Below are 25,000 nucleotides of genomic sequence, written 5' to 3' on the forward strand. Positions count from 1 at the left end.
TAGTCAATATGCGCAATGGCTATATTTTTAAATAATCATATATATTACTGTTTCTATTTCTAACTTAAACATGTCAGGGCATTTTAATATGCACTATTAGATTTTGCACCGGGTTGTTTTTTTGTATATTAGTAGTTAGGTACTGCGATATATCAAATAAAGAAATCAAATTTCTTTATATGAAAAAGTAACTATGAGTGTTAAATAAAAACGAGTAGAGTAAAAAGTGCTTTATGTTGCATAACATTTAAAGTTCTACTCTACTAGTAGAGTAGAAGTTTAAGTAGCAAATAATACACATACTCAAGTAAAGTGCAAATATATCAAAAATACTACTTAAGTACGGTACTTGAGTAAATGTACTTTGTCACTTCCCACCACTGGGTAGGACTAGTTTAGTTCTGGTCGTCGGACGCTCGCTTTAGGCCGAAACAGGTGTAGTTTCATTTATGAATCATGGCCTGTGTAGCTTTATGTATGGGGTGGCGAGATGTGACGGGGGGTGGGGGGGGGAGAAGAAGGGAGTGATGGACAGCTAGAGGGAGTGGAAGAGAGAAGGGGGAGGTGGAGGGAGGGTTATAGTGCAGCAGAAACTTCCCATGCTGGCCTCCCAGTGTGGCTACGTAATGAGGGCAAGGGACACACACACACACACACACACACACACACACACACACACACACACACACACAAGGCTGAGCATGGCCCCACGGCTGATTAGCGGCACACAAAAGCCCCAAACAGAAGTAGCAGAGGATACACAATGGGAGCAGGGCCTCAAGGCGTGGTTTACTTCTGCCCTGAGGGAGGGGGCGAGTGAGGCAGAGAGACAGTGAGAGAAGGGGAGAGAGAGGGTCCCACTGAGCTGGATGGGCAATCAAAAAGGGGGGAGGGTGACGGTAAGAGGACAGGGTTCGATGGGGTTAGAAAAGTGACAGAAGCAGAGAGGAGTTTTGTTTTTGTCTTTATAAAGACGTGCTCCTACACAGTTCTGTTTCCAGCGTCAGGAAACCAGAGGAACGAGTCAGCGTCACATCCACCTGTTCTGAAGCACATTTAAAAGCATAGGAAATTAAACATAACAATAATACAAATGTGGGAAACAAACCAAAGATGCAATACAGTCTGATGGATGCAGTTAATTTGGAAGAACAAAGTTGTTTCTTGTTATTTCTACAGTATAGAAAACGTAGCATATCTCCGTCTTAGCTATTATTACATGCACACACTTCACCACAACCCCCCCAAATACAAAATGAAAGAAAAAGCTGTAGACATGAATGTAACATGGTGTGAAGAGCCAAATTAAATTCATGAACATGAAATGCCAGAGGCTGTAATGCCACGCCAACATTTACCAGGGTTACCGGTGCTTCTTTTGATTATGTAATCCTGTTTTGCACAGTATTTGCTTTAAAATCGACAACATACACTATTATTCACACTGTGTGAGTGTTTTCATCTGGAGTGCCTACCCTATCTACTTTGAGGCAGAGAACATGATAGACAGAGACTGTAGGAACATATTTTATTCCATAATCATTCCTCATTGGCAGAGAAGAGAATATAAAGGAATATGTGGAGAGCGTGGAGTGACGTTGACATGGTGTTTCGGCACAATTACACTCCAAAGACAGGTATTTCAGCTGATGACCTTTTTGAAATATTGAGACAGATATTCAGCAATAATCTCCGCACAAAATAAGTGCATTTCGTGGGGTGTGTTCATAACTGATATATAGTATTCTTTCTTCAAGGTGCATGACACCAGGGGTGAACAGAACCTCAGAACATTACTTAAGTACAATTTGAAGGTACTTGTAGGCTTTTGCACTTGTATGCTAATTGTTCACATTTATTTGGCCACACTGGTTACTTTTATTACTTTGATTGCAGGGCTTTTACTTGGAACAGAGTATTTCGGCACAGTGGTATTTACGGTGGCCGACAGAGGCAAACACGTTACAACGGCCTAAATCACCTCCATTAGGAGAACACCGGCTGCACTTTCAACAAGGATAATAAAAAACACAAATGGGCCAAAACACATTCAAATGAAGAACTTTATTATCCCTGGTTGTCAAAAGCACTCCGTTCCCAACACTTTTTAGTGTCCCCGTTTCGTTGTGTTTTAAGATTCTTGCACCGTTTAATTTAATTGAAACATTTTGCATTTGCAGCGCTTCATTTAGGGTTTTTAGCCTTGCGCCTGTTTTGCCTTTTTTATGTTTTCTTAATGCTCCGTGCGTGTTGTCAAGTTGGTGAAGATGTTTCTTCATTTAAATGTGTTTTGGTACCTTTGTGTTGTTATGTTTGCCCCCTATTTAAAAGTACAGCACGTTTCTCCTAATGGAAGTGTTGGGCCATTCTAACGCATTTGCGTGGGTCGGCCACCGTATGTATTGCTACTTTACATAGATCTGAACACGGGAAAAGGATGGATTTCAACTTGATGAGAAGCATTTTCGCACATGAATCCTTATAATAAGTTAGTTTGGTGGAGGTTGAAAAGCCTTTAAAATGCTTAAAATAAAATATGTTGTCATTAAAGAACAACACCAAGCTCAATATGAGTAAAGCAGCATCTCTAAGCAGCAAAGCAAAGATATGATGAACAGGAGTGCAGCCAGAGACTTGACATTTTTCAAATAATGATTGTTTGAGTTATTGCTACACGATACATGTTGAGAGCTTTATGATCATCCCAGCGGCTCTTTGCATAGGATACTATCTACATATTTCTACAGAGAATGAATATTATATGGCAACGACTAATGAACACGGCCTTCTTTTCACAGAGGAGCCACGGCTGCTGTAATCTCCGCTGTTCAATTAGCTGCAGTGACCGGGACGCCACCTACACTCATTACCAGGGAGGGGAAGGTATGGAATTAACCTCTGTCTGCGTTTTTCTTCCCTTCCTTCTAGCTCTCTATCCGACTGTTTCTTTCTTCCTCGAGAAATATCAAAGCAGCAAAAAAATAAAACTATTCCAAATTAGTTCCTGTGTATCAGTTAAAACATGATTTCTTCTTATTTTAGATTCTGGAATATTTAAGGAGAGCAACAGAGGGAAATAAGTGGGGGGTGGGGGTATAAATCCACAAAGACAATTTAGCTTTTCCAGCCTCTTTTCCTGTTTTTCCAATTAGTTAAAGCTATTTAAGAACACTAGAGCTGACACACACACACACACACACACACACACACACACACACACACACACACACACACACACACACACACACACACACACACACACACACACTAATGGTCCTCAGCAATGGAGAGCTCCTGAAATAAGTCACGCAGTAATTGTATTTGATAAATCATAAAGGGAGCCCATCAGAGGAAAGCTAGCTGTAATAAAATGATAAAATAGACAATTATGAAAAATTCCCTGGCCTTTAATTTGCTAAACACACACTCTGGAGAGGCCGTTTAAAGCCAGAGCGATTTGATGAGATGCTCAACATGTTACTGCCCTCCTCTTCGACACTCCTCTGAGATGGTTGACACATGGCAGAACACTACTCACACACTCCTCACATTTTCTGGATGTCATCCAGCAGATAGATCCTCCTCCTTTGCTCAAATGTCAGCTCTATGGGTTTTTAGATACTTTTAAAGTTACTCTCACTTTTTGGCTTGGATTCTTTGCAGAAGAAAATCTTTTTGCCCATATAAAATTATTCTGACCGATGATGGTTCAAAACTTGGGCTGTTTCTATGCTTTCTTGCTCGAATTAAATTATAAGTTTGATACTTACCTACTCTATATGCCAATATGAAACTACAGCTAGCATCTGATTAGCTTAGCTTAGTATAAACACTGAAACAGGTATTCTGGCTCTGTCCAATTGAATCGAACACTGCTACTGTTCCCAAATAGACATACAGATTAATTACAATAAATGAACCTCCTATTTGATAGAAACATTTTGGTCAGGTATGTTAATAGTTGATTCGATTTTTTTCCATTTCAGAGACTTATTTCACCCTATTTTCACCTTTCAATCTTCAATTATGGTCCGAAAGTCTAAAATAACTTTCATGCGTGAGAAAAATGTTCTTTCATTGGTCAGAAAATGTATAATGTATCATGGTCCAAGGAAGACCATGTATTACATTTTGCCCCACGTAGTTCCCAATCACAAGACAGATAAACAAAATGTATGTTAACATTGTATATCAGGCTTCTGTGCTGCATTATTGAAATGTTCAAATAGTCCGAAAAATATGTGAGCTGCTCAATTCAAATAAACTCGGAAAGATTGCAAAAAATGTTGGTACACTGCTTGCCAAGATAATGCATGTAGTTAATATACCAGTGTTCATAAAATGTTCAAAATATCAGATTCTAGCAAGAACTGGAATTGTTTAGCTCCACGTACGAGTGCGATTTATGTGTTCGCATATTCCCAAACAAAGCGAACCTGCGTGTGAAACACTCCAGGCTTTAAACAAGTCCAAAACAGCTTGGTGTGAATACGCCCTAAGATTAGAAAGCTCACATCACCAAACCCACTGCTGTCACATGATCACATTAGCTCTTTGAAGCTGATTTTTTTTCCACGGTTGTATAAAATCACAGACTCTTTTGGCTGAGACAGCCATGACGGTGTGAGATCTACACCACAAAGAGTTAAAAAAAAGTCTCCTGGTCCTCGGTGTGAAAGCAGCCAGACTCTGTGTGTAGTGTAGGTGCTGCTGGGTAAAATGACATGGAAAAGGTGATTTCCACTATAGTGAAGATTCCACACTACGCTTCCCCCAGGCAGCAGCAGAGTCCTGATTGAATTGTGTGTGTGTGTGTGTGTGTGTGTGTGTGTGTGTGTGTGTGTGTGTGTGTGTGTGTGTGTGTGTGTGTGTGTGTGTGTGTGTGTGTGTGTGTGTGTGTGTGTGTGTGTGTGTGTGTGTGTGTGTGTGTGTATATTTTACAGTCATCTCATTATTTTGCTGTGTATACGTTGTTTCGTAATGTTTCATGTTATTAGTAGCATTAACAATTATTTTAACAATTTTATATTTTTACAAATGCGTTTTTAATCTTTAAAGAAACATCTCCTTTCCCCAGTTATTCCTAGACTTCCTAATTATGTGCTATTTCTACGTTTTTACCCACACTGAGTCTTATATTTATATTTCTCCCCCACACACAGGCTAATGTCCCCTCTCTGTCTCCCTGAAGGTGTCACATGCAGCCAGCAGGAGTAAAGAGACGAGAGTAAAACAGCTCACTGTCAGAAGTGAGAGACATTTCTAGGTGAAGCATACTGAATTAAAGTGAATCAAGCTGAACTGATCTGAACTGGAATGGCCTGAGCTGAACTGAAAGGAAAGCTTCAGCCTGACAGGACTCATTGACTCGCCTGTTGTTTCCTGGGGGGTTCCTTGATATATTTATTTTGCTGTTCACTCTTATGTTATGTTGTGTGACGTGAAATAAACCAAAAATAAGTTTGACTCATTGAGATATTTTCATTGAGTACAATTTATCACAGAATATGAAATTACATTAAAGTTGTCACTCCCTTCTCACAGTTTGTTTTCGTTGTTTGTTTCTGTTGCTATGTTACTATGTCTAAATAACTCATGGAGGGATCATAATGGAATACAAATCTTAAAAGGGTTAGTTCACACCAAAACTAAAAACCCATATGTTTCCTCATACCTATAGTATAAATCTAAATTGTTTTGGTGTGAGATGCAGAGATTCAACTTAATGAAATGACATGAACTGGAATGCCTCTTCCCAGAAATCATGAGCAGTAATCCACAGACTTCGTTGTAAGCAGTTTCATGTAGGAAAAATTTTCTCTCTACAACATCAGCAACAATATCAATGCAAAGAAGGAAGAGTGCATCTTTACATGAACGAGAAACTGTCCGGCGCTGGTTACATCTCAGCTGAAGAAGACGCCATCTTGTTTACATTTTGCCCTCTTTCTCTGCTCCAGAAATACTGTTTATGTTCCAACTTTATTTTGTTAGAAGTTTGGGGAAGTCAAGCACTTCCTCGCTTCATCTTCTTAATGTAGCTTTTGTCTGTTATGATCAGTTAGATGGTTGGTTATTTCAACATCTTTGAGGATGTTGACATGTGTCAACCAGAATTTAGGTATTGTAATATTGATATGTAAACCAGCTTGAAGTGTTTATATCAAGTGTTCCCAATCATTGGAACCTCATAGATGCTTCAACATGTATTTGTATAATAATATGCAATTTTTTGTTGTAAAAAAACAGTATGATAATGTGCAGATATGTATCACCTCAATCTGGGCCAAAAAATAAATAAATAGATGTTATTGCATATTTTGTTTAAATATATATCGTTAATATAAAAATTATACTTACTGTAAGTCTATGTCACACAGTGGGATTTCTAACACAAGTATTTTTAATTGCTGTTTCTGAGGTTACTGAAGTTGCGTGTGTGTCTAAAGTCCATAGTTACATTAAAGGGGACCTATTATGCAAATTCCACTTTGTCATGTATTTTATACATAAACATGTGTCCCCTCTGTGTAAAGAGATTCTGAAAGTTTCAGGAAAAAAGATTCTCTCTCTTTTTGTCCTGATCCATTTATATAAAAAGTTCAAACCTGTCTGAAAATGAGCTGATCAGATTTTGGTCACTTTATGATGTCATAACGTTTTTTGGGCTTGTGTAACCATTAGCCAATCACCAACCAACCTTATCACCTGAATCTCCTTCTAGAGCAGCATTATGTTCTTTTTAACGAAATATCTCTCAGTGGGGCGTGGGGAGTGGCTCCTTATTTTTCATCTAAAGTAACAGACAGAGAATCAGCACTTTTGAAACAGGGCTGAGGGTTTATGGGATGCTGCAATGCATGATCTGTTTGGTATTTGGAGCTAAACACTTTAGAGACATGTTTTGTATATATCTGAGACCTATAATATATTGATGCATAATAGGGGACCTTTAAAACACGTGTTCTTTGTCTATACAGCCCTGAATTAAAGAAAGAAGAAATGCCTTCAGTTAAAGCCGTTATTGAAGCTGACAGCATGTCTCTGTTATATATCTGGAATGTGAAACAACTGAACACAAATGTCTGTTTGCGCTCATCTTCAGCTGTGTGCTTCAGACACACCAATACACTCAAGCAAGTGTTGTGTGGAAACAAAATCTCTGCTCACACACACACATGAACGCAGAGAACAGTAGCCCCTGGCTATCTGCAGCGCTGAGTGTAAATGATCGCATTGCTGCGGTCATAACTCACAGCCATACAGGCTACTGATGGAAAATGACACCCAATGTCTGCGTGTGTGTTTCTGTGTGTGTGTTTTAATGTGTGAGAGTCATTTTAGACTCTTCATGTCGCTTCCCTTCTGTCTCTGCTCATCTTCCTCCTCCCTCCTTCTCATTGATGCCTCAAGGGATGAAACTGACTCTGTTATACCAGACCAAAACCCCCCCACTTTTACTCTCCACCATTCCACACACACCCACCCACACACACACACACACACACACACACACACACACACACACACACACACACACACACACACACACACACACACACACACACACACACACACACACACACGCTTGTTTGCCCACACTCTAGATCCACATCAGTGTGTTTAACCTTATTGATCAGGGTGATCCGTCACTGATATCTGTGTTTGCTGGACGGAGAGGAGCTGATATTGATGGATGGACACATTAATCAGTACGCATTGTGGAGGGCATGGACACACAAACACACACAGTGACAATGGCCCTATTTTAGCTGAGTGATATTAACTAAATACTCTTTTTTTCAGATTATCTTTCATTTAGATTTAGGAGAATAAATATTGCTGAAGAGAACCCCAACCCTTTCATAGCCAGCACCACCATTTGGTAGAGCACATTTTGTGTCTTGATATCTTGTTGGAAAAAAATAAAAAAGTTTAACTCCATCTGATTCAGCCAGCTCTACCCTTTGGTTGACATGTTATGCACAAAACAAACCTCTAGATGTCACTGTGGTTCGAACAGAAGGCCCTTCAGCTAGCTTCCTCTGAGAAAGTTGACATGCTAAAAATCACTGCTGAAGAAATCACTCTTTTTGGTCAACTTTTGTAAGGTAACCATGTCATTTTTGACATATTTTAGTGTCAGAGCACTGACTGAACATAATTAGATAACTTGATTCACAAAAAAAGTTTTAACAAGGGTGTAATTATTTTTTGGAAAATATGCTCAACCAATCGGTTTATTTGGACTTTTATGGTAAACTAGCAATATGACTAACTCAGAGTTTCAGAGATGTTTTCCAATAAAATATGGTAAATAAATGGCTAGATTCATGGTAATATTACTACATCTATTACTTCCTTATGAGTGAAAGAGTGATCATAATTTATATAGCACCTTTCATGCATGGCATTCAGCCCAAAGTTGCACACAGATGAGCAAGTTAGGCCAACACAGGATATAGACATTTGCTGTTAGGCCGGTGGTTTCTTGTTAGGCCAATTCAGCATATACAGTAAGATGAGCAAGTCTTTGTTTTATTATGAAAAACACTTAACATGACTTTTTTCCATTCTTTTTTTTATTTTTTTATTATAATTTATTATCTTTTATGAATATATCTGGTTGTATATATTGCTAATTTTCCATAAAATAATTGTTTTATTTGAGTTTGTGTTTTATTTGAGTTTGATGCATACAAATACTGTACGATGATTGTTGATAATGCACTTTTACCATAAAAGGCCAGCTCGACCATTTGTTAGAGGCTCATAAAAACTAAACGGTGTGGTCAGTCAAAAATATAAAAATTATTTGTGGCCCATTTGATAAAAAATGCAAACAAATAATTTTTCCATAGCTTTTTTCTTGGTCTGGTAGTTAAAGGGTTAAGACAGTGTCGTGTTCCTATAAAAAAACAAAACAAGATATTGTGTAATTTTTATGTAATAATCTATTCTACAGACACAGCCAACTCACAGAGGTTCTGGAATATTCAGGTTTAGTATCATAATCAAACCACTTACAGAAATAATTATTTGATTTGATTATTTTAGTGAAAACAAGATCTCACAGTCATATTGTTTTCCAAAAGTCTTCATCAATCTTCATCTCTGCTGCTGATGTTTAACAATTACTAAACACACCTATCATACAGAAAATGTAGCTTGCATTTGTTAAACGTCATATTGATATTAAAAACATCAATTATGTTTATATTTGATATGGATCTGGTTCTTTTCAAACTGCATGTTTGCTTGCTGTGTTATTTATTGACAACTCATATATATTATTATACAATTATAATACTTTGTTTTACATAGTCATCAATCACCTTACGTTCATTTAGTACAGTGGTGTCCCAAAAATATATTTCAATATTTAAATTAATAAACAAGCACCGTGGCTCTCAGTAAAGTACATATGGACGCACTGTAAGGCCTTATTGTGTTACAGATATAGTTTAATCTGAACTCTTTGCTCCCTCTTACCAGCTGCAATAGTGATGAAAACATTAGTGCACATGTGACAAACTCAAGGCCCGGGGGCCAAATCAGGCCCTTGGTGGATTTAATTTCGAATTACTATTAGATCTGGCCCGCCGGTATATTGCACGCACACCTTCACTCAATCCTGAGGGTTTCCTCAGCTCAGAGCCTGAGCCCAAACATTGATGACCCTGCACCCGAGATGAGATGCCAAGTATCTGGTTTGAACTAGCATCACAGAGCAGCACACTGAGTTTCAATGGATGTTTCCTTCTGCACTTTCTTTGTCACGACAACAGGGCATGTTTGTTTTTTTCTTTGAAGGAAATAGTTTTTTTGAGCTGTTGTTGGCCTGTGGGAAAATGTAATCATAAGAAATGAGTCCGGAAAAGCTGCAGATAGAGCCATAAGAAATGAATGCAACTGATTATTTAATGTGTAATGCTGTTTTTATAGGCAATAATTTAAGCTTTGTTAGTTCCAGGTTTAATATGTGCAATAAGTTCATTTCAATAAGTTCTACAATAAACATTGAACCAGTCCGGCCCTCGACTAGTACCCATTTTTTTATTTTGGCCCACTGTGTATTTGAGTTTGACACCCCTGCATTAGTGCATCAGTCATTATAACACAGTATAATAAACATTATACTGAAATGGGTTATTCTGCATGTGTACTTTTGGTACTTTTACTACATTAATGTTGATGCTTTAACCTTAAGTAATTTTACACTGATTTGTTGCAACTTCCAATAAAGTTAAAGATCTGAGTTCTTCCGTTGGAGGCTCTAATTAATTTATTGTCATTAAAAAATGGCAATAACCTTTAAGATTGCATTATTTATACAATATAAACATAGTGTATTCATTGATTGGAGTTTTCTCTGCTGGGTTAGGTTGCATACCATCAACACCTGTTCAAGAGAAGTTATGGAACTTTACAATGGAACATACTGTTGGAACAGAATGATGGAACATTGTAACAGAGAGGAGATTCCAAGGTTCTTTAATCTGACTTTCTGGTCATTTCCACCTTGCTTTCGACTCGTTCACCTGCTTTTCGTCTTGTTCACTCGAAGACAACCTTAAACAATTGTGGGACCTACTAGTTGCTGTACCCTGAGGTTCAAATCCAGTCCGTCCAGTAACCGTTATTTTACACTGAGACTCAAGTTGTTAGAAATCAGCATCAGCGTGCATCTCGCACCATGACTGCCAACTTTCAGGTTGAGGAAGGAGCGATGCTCTACTCCAAATCCTCAGCCTACCAAGTGCAGTATTTACTGGGGAGAGGCAGCTTTGGAGAGGTGGCCCAGTGCAGGAAGTTTGCCACCAACGAAAATGTGGCTTTAAAAGTCATGAGAAGTTGGCAGTGCATTGAGGATGCAAAGAGTGAGGTGGGACACAGATTATGTTTTTTATCGTATCCCTTATAAAACTATTCAAAATACAATGTTAATACATCAAATCTTTCTCTGACATCTTATACAACAGGAGGATATCCTTAAACAGATGAAATTGGGTAACTGCCACCTCTTCAACATCGTGCTATGGAACGACTCCTTCCAATACAAGAAGCGTTACTGCTTAGAGTTTGAGAAGCTGGACATCAGTCTTTATGAATTCCTCCGGAAGAGAAGGTCTATGTCTCTGAAGTTGAAGGAGATCCGGCCCATTGTGAAACAGGTTTGTTTTGTACAATGTTTAAAACAGTGGCTGAATGGTCAGATTTTTGCTTACATGCACATAATACCATATGCAACCATTACGAATTCACCTAACTTCTTAAATTGTAACAAGTGATCAAGATGTTGAAATAGCAAAGCTCTTAAAAATGTTTTTATTAAAAAAAAAAGGGTTTTAAAGTTAACGATGAATTACAATGTATTCTGACCGATGATCCTGATTTCAGTTGGCTATTGCTCTGGATTTCCTGGATTTGGTTGATATCGTACATTGTGATCTAAAGCCAGCGAACATAATGATGGTGGACCATGTTCGCCAGCCACTCAAAATCAAAGTGATCGACTTTGGCCTGGCCGTAAACAACTCCGCTCAGCATACGGGGGAGACCCTGCAGACCCTATATTACAGGTAACTGACAGGATATCACAAAGGGTGATAACTGAATTAAATACTTCACACTTGCGTCTCAAGTTTTTAGTCAATCAAAAGTCTCAGCAAAACATTGCATATTTGAGAAACTCACAGTGAAGTGTAGACAGTAGGAGTCTACTTCCTATTCATGTGTTTGTGTTTCTCTTGTGTTTCTAAGATCTCCAGAGATCCTGCTGGGAAATGAGTTCAATGGAGCCATCGACGTGTGGTCTCTTGGCTGCATTGCTGCCAAAATGTTAACCGGCAATGTGCTGTTCCCTGGAAGTGTCGAATATGACATGGTAAGCATTACACTCAAGCCATAATGTCTTGGTCCATTTGGTGCCAACATCCGTTTGCCACTGCTTCAACACTTGTTCTTGATGACCAAAGATTAATTTGTAACTTGTGTGTACCTGAACCTTGGGAGAAATTCTCAAGCCTTTAGAAATGTTGAAGTGTAATGCAACCTTGTGTTGTTCCTATAGCTGAGGCACATCATACTTGGTATTGGTGAGCCACCAAGCCATCTGCTCAATGCTGGAATGTTCACACATGAGTATTTCTGTGCAACATTCAGAGAAGAGGGACCCCCAGTGTGGAGATTTAAAGTAAAATTGTGTTATTATTATTTAAGTCTTTGTTTCTGTGTGTCACTGTAGTCAGAACACATTAGCTTACTCTCTCTACTTCTTGTCTATAGACCCCACGTGAAGTGAGAAATTCCATCAAATTGTTCCCACGGACGATTCGCAGCCTGAGAGATCTCATCAAGGTAGGATATCTCTTTTAAAAGACATTTTTTGGATAAGTTGAACATAAGGTTACATTATTTTAAAATAAAAAAGCCTCCATTCTTACCGTTTTGTTTCATTCTGAACCTCCCAAAGAAGTCTGACAAACTCTCAGATAAAGCCAGAGTGTGTGACGGTGACCAGGAGAGTTTTCTGGATCTGATGACAAAGATGCTGATGGTGGACGCGGCTCAGAGGATCACTCCCAGCCAGATCCTGCAGCATCCGTTCATCACCATGAGTCACCTTTCTGGCGACTCCAAAAGCTGCTCCCTGTAAGTTCTCAGATACAGTTTGTGTTCCTCGCACTGTGGATTTACTGTCGCGAGATGAAGTTGAATGACTCGTTTTTTTTCTTCCAGTGTTAAGTCGTGCTTTGGTCCGAGCTCTGATAATAAGGAGGATGACGACCTTGAGGTGGCCTCCAGCAGCACTGCCATCCCAGCCCGCCAAACTGAAAGCGGTGGACTGAGCAGCGATGAACATCCCTCTTTTGCTGGACAAACAGCAAAGAAGAAAAGGAAAAGGGACGGTGGAAAAACCACCAAGAAGACTCAGCTGCTCAAACGAAAGAGGGATCAAGCAAAGTCGTGCTTTTCCTTTGGTGGCAGCTCCTCAGCTAAACAGAGGAAGACTGAGAACCTCAATGAAGACTTGGAGGACAGCGCCAACAGTAAGCATCCCTATGGCAACACACATGTACACACTGAGGATTTATTAAGCCTTTTCTTCTGTATGATAACATGATTTGTATAACAGAACTGTCATAAACCCATTCACAGAATAGCTCATGGTTTTTGGAGATGTTTGACATGAATTCATGTATTTTTGGGTTGTTTAGTTGGCCTATCTGACATGGTCATACTACAGTCGCATTAGTTTGAAAAAAATCTAAACCTCTGTTTTCTTTTTCATTAGCACTACTGAACAAAACAGTAGAGGCCCCCTCCAAAAAGAAGAAGAGGGCCGATGAGGAGAGCTGTCCAGAAGAGAGGTCTGGATGCAAAAGCAGAAAGATCAACTGAAGCGCTGCAGTCCAACTCTGCACAGAAACTTCCATGCATTCAATAAAATGATATGTGCAAACATATTAAGAATGTTTAGTTATTTTTATGTTTTGCATTGGCAGTTTCCGCTCTGTGCATGAAAGTGAATAAGTTATTAGAAATGGATTGTGGGATTCTGTAAAGTTGTTCGCTTTGAAACTTTTACTCCTAGCACACAGACACAAACTCCCTCAGACTTCCCCTCTGAGAAAAAAAAGTCTATGAACTAGAAATCACAAATTGACAAAGCAGGTTTTAAGTGGACTTGAAAAAACGTTTTTATTTTACCTTGATTTGACCAAGTCCTCCAAACTGAACGAGACACTATGTTGCTTTCTGATCCGAGCCGCGTTTGTCAGGATACAATTGTTAGTCAAACTAACAGTCATCTGAAATGGGTGCAAATCACAGTTCAATCAGGAGAGACGTGATGTATGAAATACATGTTTATTATCGGGACCCATGACATGCGGGAATAGTGATTGACGTATTACAACAAGTAACTGTAATGATGTTTTGGCAATTAGGCCCCTGGTTTGCAGGATGATCATTCAGGAGGGAAAGAACCGCTCTGATGAACCCCCAAAAGAAGTGAAGTATGAAGTACTGAGCTGTGGGCAATTTTTCGGAGGTCACCTGACGTGCAGGGTTAAACATGAATACGGACCCGGAGGTCACCTGACGTGCGGGGTTAAACATGAACACGGAGGTCACCTGACGTGCGGGGTTAAACATGAACAAGGACCCGGAGGTTGCAACCTGACGTGCAGTGACACGTATACATGCTGACGTGCTATGAAACCACCACCACCAGTTATAGGCATAATTACCATTTTTATTGTTGAGAGACCTTGGATGGCCAGCACGCGCTGATGTCCTGGCGAATGTGGGATATGAAGGTGGAGGAGGACCACCGTCCGAGCGGCAGGGATGAGGGAGAAATGCCTTGATTGGCAGCAGAGTTGGCTACACCTATCTGAACAAAAGCCCTGATATGCTATTAGGACGCCACAACCAGTTATATGCATATTTACCATAGGTGAGCAGAAGAGATCTTGGATTGGCAGCACGAGCCGATGTCCGGCGAAGAGGGAGATGTAGACAAGTAATGCACGAGAGCTGTTAGCTGGAGTATAGTGATGCATGAATATCATGAACTGGATTGACCCAAGCCAAGTGAGCATAAACCCGAGAATATTGATGAAGTGCAGGATGCACGCAGAAAACCCATAAGCTTAGTTAAATACTGAGACATGACCCATGATATAGACTAGCTTAATAGCAGTTAAGTGTGCCAGGATGAGTCGTAGATGCTGATAAACTGATTGAGTGATTAGGACCGTCTTCTATCATCTGAGAAGAGGATGATGGAGGGACGCTAGTGTTAGATCCAGCGAGTGTGATAATAAATGTGTAAGCAGGAGTGGAAATCTGAGCGTGCCTTATGATGATCTCATGCAGATATTCCCCCCAAAACGGAGGATGTGCAGTGCACGTCCTTAAGAGTCGGGGAAAACGCGGTCGTTGTGAGGCCAGCGGATGCCACGTCCAGAAACGGGAGATGATGCGTGCCGAAGATTATCCGCATGCAAAGTACGGTTGCCCGGTGAGGAAGAGCAACTGTCGTTGAAGGTGTTTGCTGTATACGCCTTGACGTTTATGTGGATGCGCGCAGTTTGATTAGAGAAACATTATACCATGAGCTTGATGTGATGCCTAGGCACTCCGGGTGTGTGACTGGGCCTAGTCTCTTCTTCTCTCTTCTTCTCTTTCCCAGTTGAGCAGAGTTAGGTTAGTAATGTTGTATTGAACACTAGATGGCGTAAAAGCACGCATGAGGGGATCTCCCTGCAGTGGGTGATATGGACTGAGGAGAGACAACTATAAATATTATTTACCCGAATAGCTGGTGCACGCGTAGTTTCTCCTTACTTGACTCCCGCTTAAGGCTGAAAGAGTTCCGCTAAACGGATGATGGGAACTTTAAAGCGCGTCGATAATATCTGCTTTGAAGAGCCAGCCTTGGCCTGCACGCTATTAAGATTACATAGTCTCCGTGCGTAGAGGGGGAACATCGAGATTGCCCTGAGCTATACCAGTCATGCTAGGACCTATGCTGAAGCGAATAGTGTTGTAACGAGCAGTACGCTTGGACAAAGTGACTAGAACGCAACCGCACCTTGAAATAATTATACAGTCGAGCAGCACTAAGATCTGTTATTGTGTAGGAAACGGTTAATGCCGCAAAGATAGTGACAGTAGTCAATGACTGATTAGCTCGGTTGCAAGCAACGTCACCTGTAGGATGCCAGATAACCTTAATGACGGTGTTGTGATGCCGACGGCATAAATCCATACTGAAACATGTCGCTAAGAGATGGGAAATATTTATCGGCTGCTTATGTGACGTCGGACAGTGAGTGCTTAACGGCGACCGCTGGCGTGTAAGTTAACGATTAAATAACTCCGGTGCACGCGCGAAGCAGCGCGTTAATGCCGCTGGATCACATGTACCCGATGCAGCATGGCGTTCTAGAAAAATATAGTTTGAAGAAGTAGTTCTGATGAATCTGCTTTGTATAATTAAAAACTACCCGACGCAATCCTCTATTGATGTTTGTTTGACGGCGGTATTGGGAGAGAAACGGCGATGTAAACGTTACGTCATGGCGCGATATTTAATGGATCAGAGACTGTGAACGGATTTGGACAGTGCTGCCGAGGAGATGTTGTTGTCGCAGATCCAGCCGTTGGTGCCCCGAGAAACTGAATATTCTTAGTGGAGACGAAGAGAAAAAAAGAATACGATCATTCAGTCAATAATCATTAAATTAATATTGGGAGTCAATTCCTAATTTATTTAGTATCTGGTCGTGTCATAAACAGGATAATGTGCAGCGACTTGGTCATTGAGGAAAAGAAGCCCTACGAAACACCGTTCATTTCAGGTAACACTGTGTTGAGCTTGAAACTGCGTTAGTACTGACATTGTAATGCGTAGCAATACCCGGCTGCATTAGTAATGCATTACATTCTTCGTACGCAAAGTAATACGTTACTGAAACTCCATACTGTAACACGTTACACCCAGCGCCGTATAGACTGAGAGTTATGTCATCTCCGTTCACTCCAATGGACCACTTTTTTACAGCAATGGCGGATCGTGGAGCCTCTCAATCGTTCCCCGGAAGTTAGCGCCAAGGCTAGCAGAGCTGTAGAGTTGCAGCATAATAGACCGTTCGTGACGGACTTTTAAAGGTAAGAAGAAGCTTAAAGATTTATATTGCGGATATTATCAGTACATCTGATTCAAATTAACATGTGTATTAAAGGATGTCAGTGGATTATCCCTAAATTAGTAGATTTAGGGAACGTTTACAGATAACAGATTCAGCTAGGATACCATACCATAGTACCATACACTATACCATAGTGGTTGAATACACAGTATTAGGAAACACTTTATACTTACTGGACATGTTATACTCATTATATACTGTATATAAAATATGACCAAGAAAGAGACAACTTTATAGAAATTCATATCACATCTGTTACTGATGCCATTTGTCATACTTTGTTAAACTCACAAATAATAAAGTTCCATAACTTCAGTTGGGAACAAAGACCACACCTTATCTCCCCAAGGCAATTTCCCATCCAATAGGTGTGCTATATAGGTGTGTATAACCCTGTCTCCTGTCTGTTACTCCCTCTTTCAGCACAAGAACCAGAGGGGGATTCAATGGAGCCTGAATACCTGCACTGAGACCCTCACCCTGCACCCTGAGTCTCAACTCTCAGTGTTTTTCAAGCCTTTCCCTGTTTTTTTGTATTAAACAAAACATTAAGCTTTCCCAATGGTGTGGTTTTCGTTTTGTGAAAAAGTGCAAATGCAGTGTTTGTATACAATAACCTAACCTCACATATTTTTTTGCTGTTGGTCATGAAATTGCTCCTGCTGACTTGTGCCAGCCATTTTTTCCTCCGCTCTGTGTCAGTGGGGAAGCCGTACATTAGTACTCCTTTCTCAGAGCGATTTGAGCATCCCCAGGCAGCACAGCAAACCATGGTGGCGACTAGGAGGCAGCACAGCAAACCAGGACAACACGGAGGAAAAGGCACAGACAAACTGCATGATATGCTATTCAATGTTTATTGAATTCCATGTATTTGCAATGGATGTTCCTAAAACAACACATTTAACATCATCATCATCATCATCATGCTGCTGCTGCTGCTGCTGCTGCTGCTGCTGCTGCTGCTGCTGCTGCTGCTGCTGCTGCTGCTGCTGCTGCTGCTAGTCCTTTGATAGTCACCTGTCGGTTTCCTGTCCTTTCTGAAAGCCATAAAGATGACATTAGTCATTTAGATAACTTGTGTCCTCAATTACCATGGGATTACTGAAACTACCATGAATTTAAGAAAATGGTAGAAATTAATCTAATCTGAATTTTGAAGCATTCCTTTAGATCCCCTCCCTCTAAATATATCAATAAACATTAGAAAGTGATGCTCCTGACTACCATACAAGTTTAAGAAGATAATATTGGTTTGAAAGAATTCAAAGCTATAAATAAACAGCAACAGGCTCTTTAACCAAGGCACTGTTAGCCTAACATGTAAACTAGTTGTTCACACTAATCCTAATATTATCACTTAATATTAGCAAATTCTATTTTTTAAAACATATTGATGTAAATACATACACATATCGATTTGTTGTATAAATATTGCAAATCAAAACCTTTATTCACTAATAATTACCAAAAGTCGAAGTTCTATCTCCTGTTATCAATGCATTCACATTGCCCGCCATGAACTTCCGGGGAACGATTCTCGTCTGCATGAACCATGTGACGATAACCGTTTTTGGACTTCCGCTGTCGTAACTCTTCTATCTATACGGCGCTGGTTACACCCAACGCTGCCTGAAACTCACCTTAACCCTGAACTAAAGGTAGCAATGCACAGTGTTGAACTTCCTGTCGGATCCCAGACCGTCGTCGAGGAACGGGGGGGGGATGACTCTGGTCATCTCCCAGGGCAGAAGCAACGCGCGCCGCTTCGGGTTCAATAACCCATTTAATCGGAAAGACTGGAGAGAGCGAGCTCTTCTTGGGAGGTCGTTGCATTTATTTAGCTCTTCTGTTCGCAAGATAGCTTCGCAAGATCGCAGACCTTCCTTTCTGCTGCCTCGTTTACTTCTAGAAAACATGTATCCCGCTCGCTCGCTCTGCACGCGCCACACCCCTCTCTTAAAGGGGTAGCGATCTCGCTCTGCATGACCCGAATGTCATAACAATAAAACGAAACATCTCATGAATTTGTTGCAACTGCCTCTTGCCAGCGCTACCCTGACACCTGTTTTAGAGGTGAGGCGCAGGAGGAAGTAGCTTCAAGGGGATGTAGCTTAAGCCCTGCCTGCCTGCGGGAGGGGTTGTGGTTGAAGCCAGCAATGGGTAAAGCTTTGCATGCGATGAGGGCCCGTTCCGCGTGAAGCCGGAAGCGCCGCATTTAAGCGGCCCGGATGCCAGTGATGCCCTCTCGAGAGACTGAAGGCGTGCGTCAATGTTCCCGTGAAGTAGGCCATTTCCATTAAGCCGGTGGAACTTCGGTGGAGCCCGATTTCCTTGTCTTCCTCCCGCATCCGGGTTTGCGGGGCGACCGGCTGGAACCGCTAGCCGACTGGTAGAACGCCGCCTGCAGCTTAATCCGCAAGACTGCGGAGCTGATGAATAATGCCTGGAGCTGGGACGAAGCCCTGGTGCTGCTTGTGCGTTGACACCTGAAATGACAACTGACGGAGAGGAGAGAGCAGATTTAAAGGGGTTAGCAGGTGCGATGATTGGCTAGCCGGGGCGTGATGCCCCTGATCAGTTATTGAGATAACGTGTGGCACCCGATAATGTTGTCTTCCTAAGAAATGAAGCAAACAAGCTGATCTTCAAATTCCTCAAAAGCACTGGTCTGAGGACAAGGATTTAGTATGAACATTTAGTAACTAAACAGTAGGTGGCGATATATGCTCCAAGTGGAAGGGATTCGCCATTAAAGAAAAGAAGAAGAAGAAGAAGAAGAAGAAGAAGAAGAAGAATGTTGTCTTCCTGATTTAACTTGCGCTGAGCTACATTTATAAAAAGGACAGGTATGACAGCAAGTACTTTGGTTGGAGAGTTCAAAGATTTGGTTTAGTTAAAACTCAAAGTTAGTAAAGTTTTGTGAACAATATGGTTAAATTGCAAAAAGACACAAACAATGTTTGCTGTTGCCAGGAGACAGCATGCAGACTACAGTCTCACAAACACTTAAGCAAGTCTATTTTAGTTAACAACTAATGCTGCAGTTTTTTTTCCGACCTGGTGGTACAGATTATAGAAGGCAGGGATCTCCTGTAATCACACTGATGTCTAAACATACTTATGGCTCATGTCCCACACTAAGGAGAAAACAAACCATGTAGTCTGTGATCCTGTCAGTTATAAACAGTGCGTGTTGCTGCATGATGGCAGCTAGTGCAGAGACAGAGAGGTGAACGTGGCTCAGAGGTTTGTCATAGAGCATGTGAACACACACACACACTGTAATTGAAAACCTACCCCTTCAACATTGTGAAATGCCCCTAAGCCCTCTGGAATACTCTCTTCATCTCACCTTTCTCCCTCTCTCTCTCTCTCCCACACACATGCACACACTCACTCACTCACACACACACACACACACACACACACACACACACACACACACACACACACACACACACACACGCACACGCATGTACGCACGCACACACACACACACACACACACACACACACATTTAGACAGACAACTGTGCCTAGTCACTTTGTTGATAAATGTGTGTGAGTGTCTTCAGTTTCTCCTTGTGAAGAGGCTGAATAGCACAACAGAGTGAATTGGTGCCACACACTCAGCCTCCGGTTCTTTAAACACATCACTGTGTCCGCAGACAATGATGTCACACATCCGGGTTTTTTTCTTAGTTCTTTGTACAGTCGTTCATATAAATTGTGAAACATTATTGTTTTGCAGGCACTTTTTCGAGCCTGTGATGTTTCAATACAACACATTACAAGTCAACAGAATGATATCACAAACATCCTGACTTTTGAAACCCAAATGCATCAACAGACATGATCTAAGTCAGTGGTTCCCAACCTGGGGGGCGTTAGGAACCACTGGCCAAATATCATATTTGGACTTTTATTTTTTATTCTTTTTACATATAATTGTAACGCAATACATGATTGTCACTTAAAGCCTTTAGTCTCTACATTACAATAAAATATAAAAAATAATTGATTAATTAATTTGAATAAAAATTCAAGTTAGTAGCTATTAAAGGCATAAAAAGACAAAAATGTATAATTTTTTCTTTAATACAAATGTTTCTTATGCCCATAAAGCAGTGGTTCTCAAAGTGGGGGGCACGCCCCCCCTGGTGGGCGCAGAGGCATGCCAGGGGGGGCGCGAGAGACCAGGAGGAAAAATGGTTATAAAAAAATAAAATAAAAGATAAAAATAAAAAATAAAATAAAAATCATAATTTGAAAAATTATTGATTCGAAAATAATATGATGCAGTACAGTACTATTACGTCTGGGTCTCTGTTTCATTAAAGCTCGGCTCTGTGTGTGTGTGTGGAACGAGCCATTTTGTGTGCGCGTGAGAGAGAGAGAGCGCACCGGTACTGGAGATCGTTGTTGTTAGCTTCTGGTGCTAGCGAGCTACGCTAACGGATATAAGGAGTTTTTTCAACAACAAAGTGGAGGAGAGTCCTCTCCTGTCAGACTGAGAGCTAAAGGACTCTCTCAGTGTTATCTCAGTGGGTCTCAAATGTTTTGGTCACCATTAATGTAAACAATTATTTCCGAGGCACACGTTTATATGATCATTATAGTTATAAAAAAATAAGAGAATAAATGAAAAACAGGTGTGAAATACTATATGACAGTAAAACAAGAATAAAGTTTAAAAGGGTGATTTGTAAAATATCCATCAAGAAAAAGTAAATCTGTTTACATTTCCGTTTCATATGGGTGTTGAGAGATGTATCCATAGATCTCTTCATTTCGCTCTCAAAGTGCACCAGATTGATGCTTTTAACTTCAATATTTAAAAATAAATCTTCCCGGGGAAGCTTGCCCCCGGACCCCCCTATGTGACGTCCACACATCACCTATAAAAATAGCACTTTATCCCTGCTTACACCTATATGCCGTGAGCTGAATATCGAGCCTTCATTGTAACAGTCGCGGGTACGTTGTGTATTTGCGTGGGGATTGTTGCAGTAGAAAATTCCACTTTAGCGACCGGTACATTAATGGGAAACCCTAAATGTTTGAGCACCCTCTATGAAACGTCAAGCTACCCCACAGCACCCCCAAAAAAAATCTCTGGCGCCGCCACTGAGCCTGATTATTCGTTTTGGGGGGGCCCGACTTTTTTTTTTCTCCAAAGGGGGGGCCTGACAGAAAAAGTTTGAGAACCACTGCCATAAAGGGTCCAAACCGGGCTTTTCTGGATAAGCGCATTTTTAAAACATAGTCATTGTCCATTCCTGTTTCAGTTGGATTATTTGTCACAGTTACTCCGATCAGATCGGTCTCCTCCATTTTGTAGATTATTTACGACTTTTGAATCCACATAAAAACATCGGCAAAATCCGGCTTACTTTGAGCATGTGTTTTAAACCGTTTAATCCCTTTGTAAATTGTTTCCACTTGCGCCTTCCTTTAATTTCTTCATACAGCGGGAATCCAAATGAATGAATCCTGAGTCCAATAACCATCCAAGTCACTCCAATAGTGCTCCTTAATTACGCTTTCATCCTCCTTTAACAAAATACTTCACATTCATCCAGTTTGTGACAGTAGTTGTAGCATTTTGAGACTTTTAAACTGCAATTACCACTGTTGCGCCCCCCCCCCCCCCCCCTTGTGTGTGTGTGTAGGGGGGGGGGGGAACTTCCAACAGGAGTCATTTGGGGGGGCTCTTGGGAAAAAAGGTTGGGAACCCCTGATCTAAGTACAGAACATCACAATCTATCAACAATGTCATGGTGCATAAATAGGACAGATTTGTTTTAAATATTGTGTTGTATCTTGAAATCCCTTCTCCCCTGAATATACTTTCTCGCTTCCCATCTCATTTATACTCACCTCTGAATCTCCTTCCATCTCATCTTACCCCATTTTGTATCTTTCATCATTTTTTCCATTTCTTTACATCGCCTCTTGTAAAACAATTCAATTCCTCATAATTTTCATGAAGTGCAGTGAATGGACTTGATGGCGTTTATTACAACACACACATCACAATGCCGTCTCAGTGCAGACAACAGCCGACAGGACTCTTTTCTCCTCATCAGTACAGGAAATCATTCACAGGCATGTCTCTCTTTCTCCTCCCATCTCCAAACATCTCCAGTCTCAGGCCTTTTATGTGTAATGCTAATTATTTTCAAATGTTCACTTCAATTCATATGAACATGAGAAATACCATTCATAATGCCAACGTTGTTATTTTAACAGATTATTTTTTTTGTTTATGAGACATTTCATTGGCACTCTTCTACCTTGTTCCTTTAACTGTCCTGAACTGAAAGGAAGGACCTTTCTATAAACTTTGTTTTCCTCCAGCTGTCACTTTTGGCTGAAATCTGATTTTCATGGAAAAATTTATATTTTTTGTGAAAAAAAGCAAAGCCTTTTACTTATTAATTTAAATGAATATAACAGTACGGTGTGTTCTATTTATTCATTGTTTAAGGTGTAACGTATGTATGTGGTCTCTGTTCCTATTTCCCTCTCCTCTGCCCAGCTGTGCTGCGTTGCTGCAGCGAGGTTCAGACGAGGTGCACCTTGAGAAGGAAGTGCTTAAAAGCTCCAGTGCCAGCAGCAGATGAGGGAGGGGCCTCTGTCGTGAGGACCATTGTGTTTCTGCCTCTCAGCCTAGGATTGATATTTGTATATTTCACATGTTTAATTGTAATAAATCCAATGGATTTGATTATTTAAAGGTGTCTTTCTGTGTTGTATTTAGGTCGGTTGTGGAATTCTGTTAATTCACATTAGGGGTGGGGCGTAACATAACTTATTAAATCATTGTTAAACCTTAATAACTAAATTCTAACTAACTATAAGAAAACAATTCAAAGATTATTGATATGGTTGATAAAAATGAGTTCATTAACTGTTGCTCTGTGACAGGGAGTGGTTTTTCTGCATCGAACTCTGACACACGACAGGCCCTAACACTGCCTCGACCTTCATATTCTTTTCACCATGCTACATAAAGGATAATAATAATAATAATAATAATAATAATAGATAACATTTGTATAGCGCCTTTCAAGGGACCCAAGGCCGCTTTACATTGTGTGAACAAACAAACAAACAAACAAACAAACAAACAAACAAACAAACAAGAAGGGCAAATAAGGATAAACTACTTCCATCATAACATCACATTTTTTGCAGATAGTTTTACATTTTCATGCAAATCCTCCTGAGAAGGTGCACAATCTTTCTGGTTATGCAAAAACGTTATGAAACACAAGATAGCAAAAGCAAGAGATACAATTATTAAATGACAGAGTGCAAATATCCTGCACTGCCTCATGCCCCCCTGCTGCTCCACAGGATGGCTATACTGGGAGTACGGCCAAATGCTTCAGTGGTATTACACCAAAAAGTGGATTTTCACCAAATTTGTCTTGAATTTGTGCCAGCACGGAGGAATTTATTGTAATTTAAAAGCACATTTTTCCATTGAAAAGCATATTAGCTGAAGTGTGAAAATGCTTTAATAGCCATAATACCTGAGAGGAGTGGCGGTATCACACAACGGCCCGTCACAGCGAGATGTGTGTTATGTTTTCACGTCTCAGCGGGGGGGCCCGTGTGGGAAATCAAACTGCTTCCCTGCAAATATTTCTGTTGCTGTTTACGCTTTATTTTGTCAAAATGGATGTTAGGCGCTGCCAAAAAATCTAAAACATAATTTTCGTAGGTGCTGTGTTGCCTTAGCAACAGACACCACATTAACCACTTAGAAAAAGGGCCGAAAGGCATTTCACAGGAGGACGCCGTTTACCTTGGCAGCACTCAGAGCTAAGTGTGGTCGGCCCTAACAGCCTCCTCCATATCATCACCAAGGTGAGACGGCCCACATCTGAAACATCCGCTGGCACCGAATCAGCAGCTGACACTTCGTTTTGAGTTTGCAGGAGGCCACTGGAAGCCAAACATTATTTTATATATCCATTGCAGCCTAATTAACAGGAAGACCTTTGCTCCTGAAAACAATGTTAAAACATGACTCCTTTGTAGACAGAAGCTCAATCTGAAGAGTTTTCTTGAGATGTTGTTTAACACACGAAGAGAGATATTAAAGGTCCCTTATTATAGTGTTTTTTATCAATATATTATAGGCCTCAGATATATACAAAACATGTCTCTGAAGTATTTGGCTCCAAATACCAAACAGATCATTATAGCATCCCATAATCCCCTCTCTTTCAGCCCTGTTTCAAAAGTGCTGATTCTCTGTCT

The 25,000-nt window shown here is 40.5% G+C and overlaps 1 protein-coding gene and 2 long non-coding RNA genes across 3 annotated transcripts; 2 read left to right on the forward strand and 1 right to left on the reverse strand.

The window, feature by feature from the left end:
• Positions 1 to 10,696: 10,696 nt before the first annotated feature.
• On the forward strand, positions 10,697 to 13,404 carry LOC307019450 (homeodomain-interacting protein kinase 1-like; the record flags this gene model as incomplete). The annotated part of the gene is made up of 8 exons (XM_079650392.1): positions 10,697 to 10,885; positions 10,983 to 11,174; positions 11,401 to 11,582; positions 11,764 to 11,887; positions 12,289 to 12,360; positions 12,476 to 12,654; positions 12,742 to 13,052; positions 13,298 to 13,404. The coding sequence occupies 8 exons, from the start codon at positions 10,697 to 10,699 to the stop codon at positions 13,402 to 13,404; spliced, it is 1,356 nt and encodes a 451-aa protein (XP_079506518.1).
• Positions 13,405 to 16,159: 2,755 nt separating this feature from the next.
• On the forward strand, positions 16,160 to 17,281 carry LOC307040462. The gene is made up of 2 exons (XR_013808502.1): positions 16,160 to 16,683; positions 17,148 to 17,281. It is a non-coding gene; the product is annotated as an uncharacterized lncRNA (long non-coding RNA).
• A 123-nt stretch (positions 17,282 to 17,404) lies between these two features.
• On the reverse strand, positions 17,405 to 19,486 carry LOC307040899. The gene is made up of 3 exons (XR_013808628.1): positions 18,193 to 19,486; positions 17,745 to 17,764; positions 17,405 to 17,504 (listed from the first exon to the last, which is right to left on the reverse strand). It is a non-coding gene; the product is annotated as an uncharacterized lncRNA (long non-coding RNA).
• Positions 19,487 to 25,000: the final 5,514 nt, after the last annotated feature.

Source organism: Notothenia rossii (assembly GCF_949606895.1).
Source record: "Notothenia rossii genome assembly, chromosome: 1".
NCBI classification, from domain to species: Eukaryota; Metazoa; Chordata; class Actinopteri; order Perciformes; family Nototheniidae; genus Notothenia; species Notothenia rossii.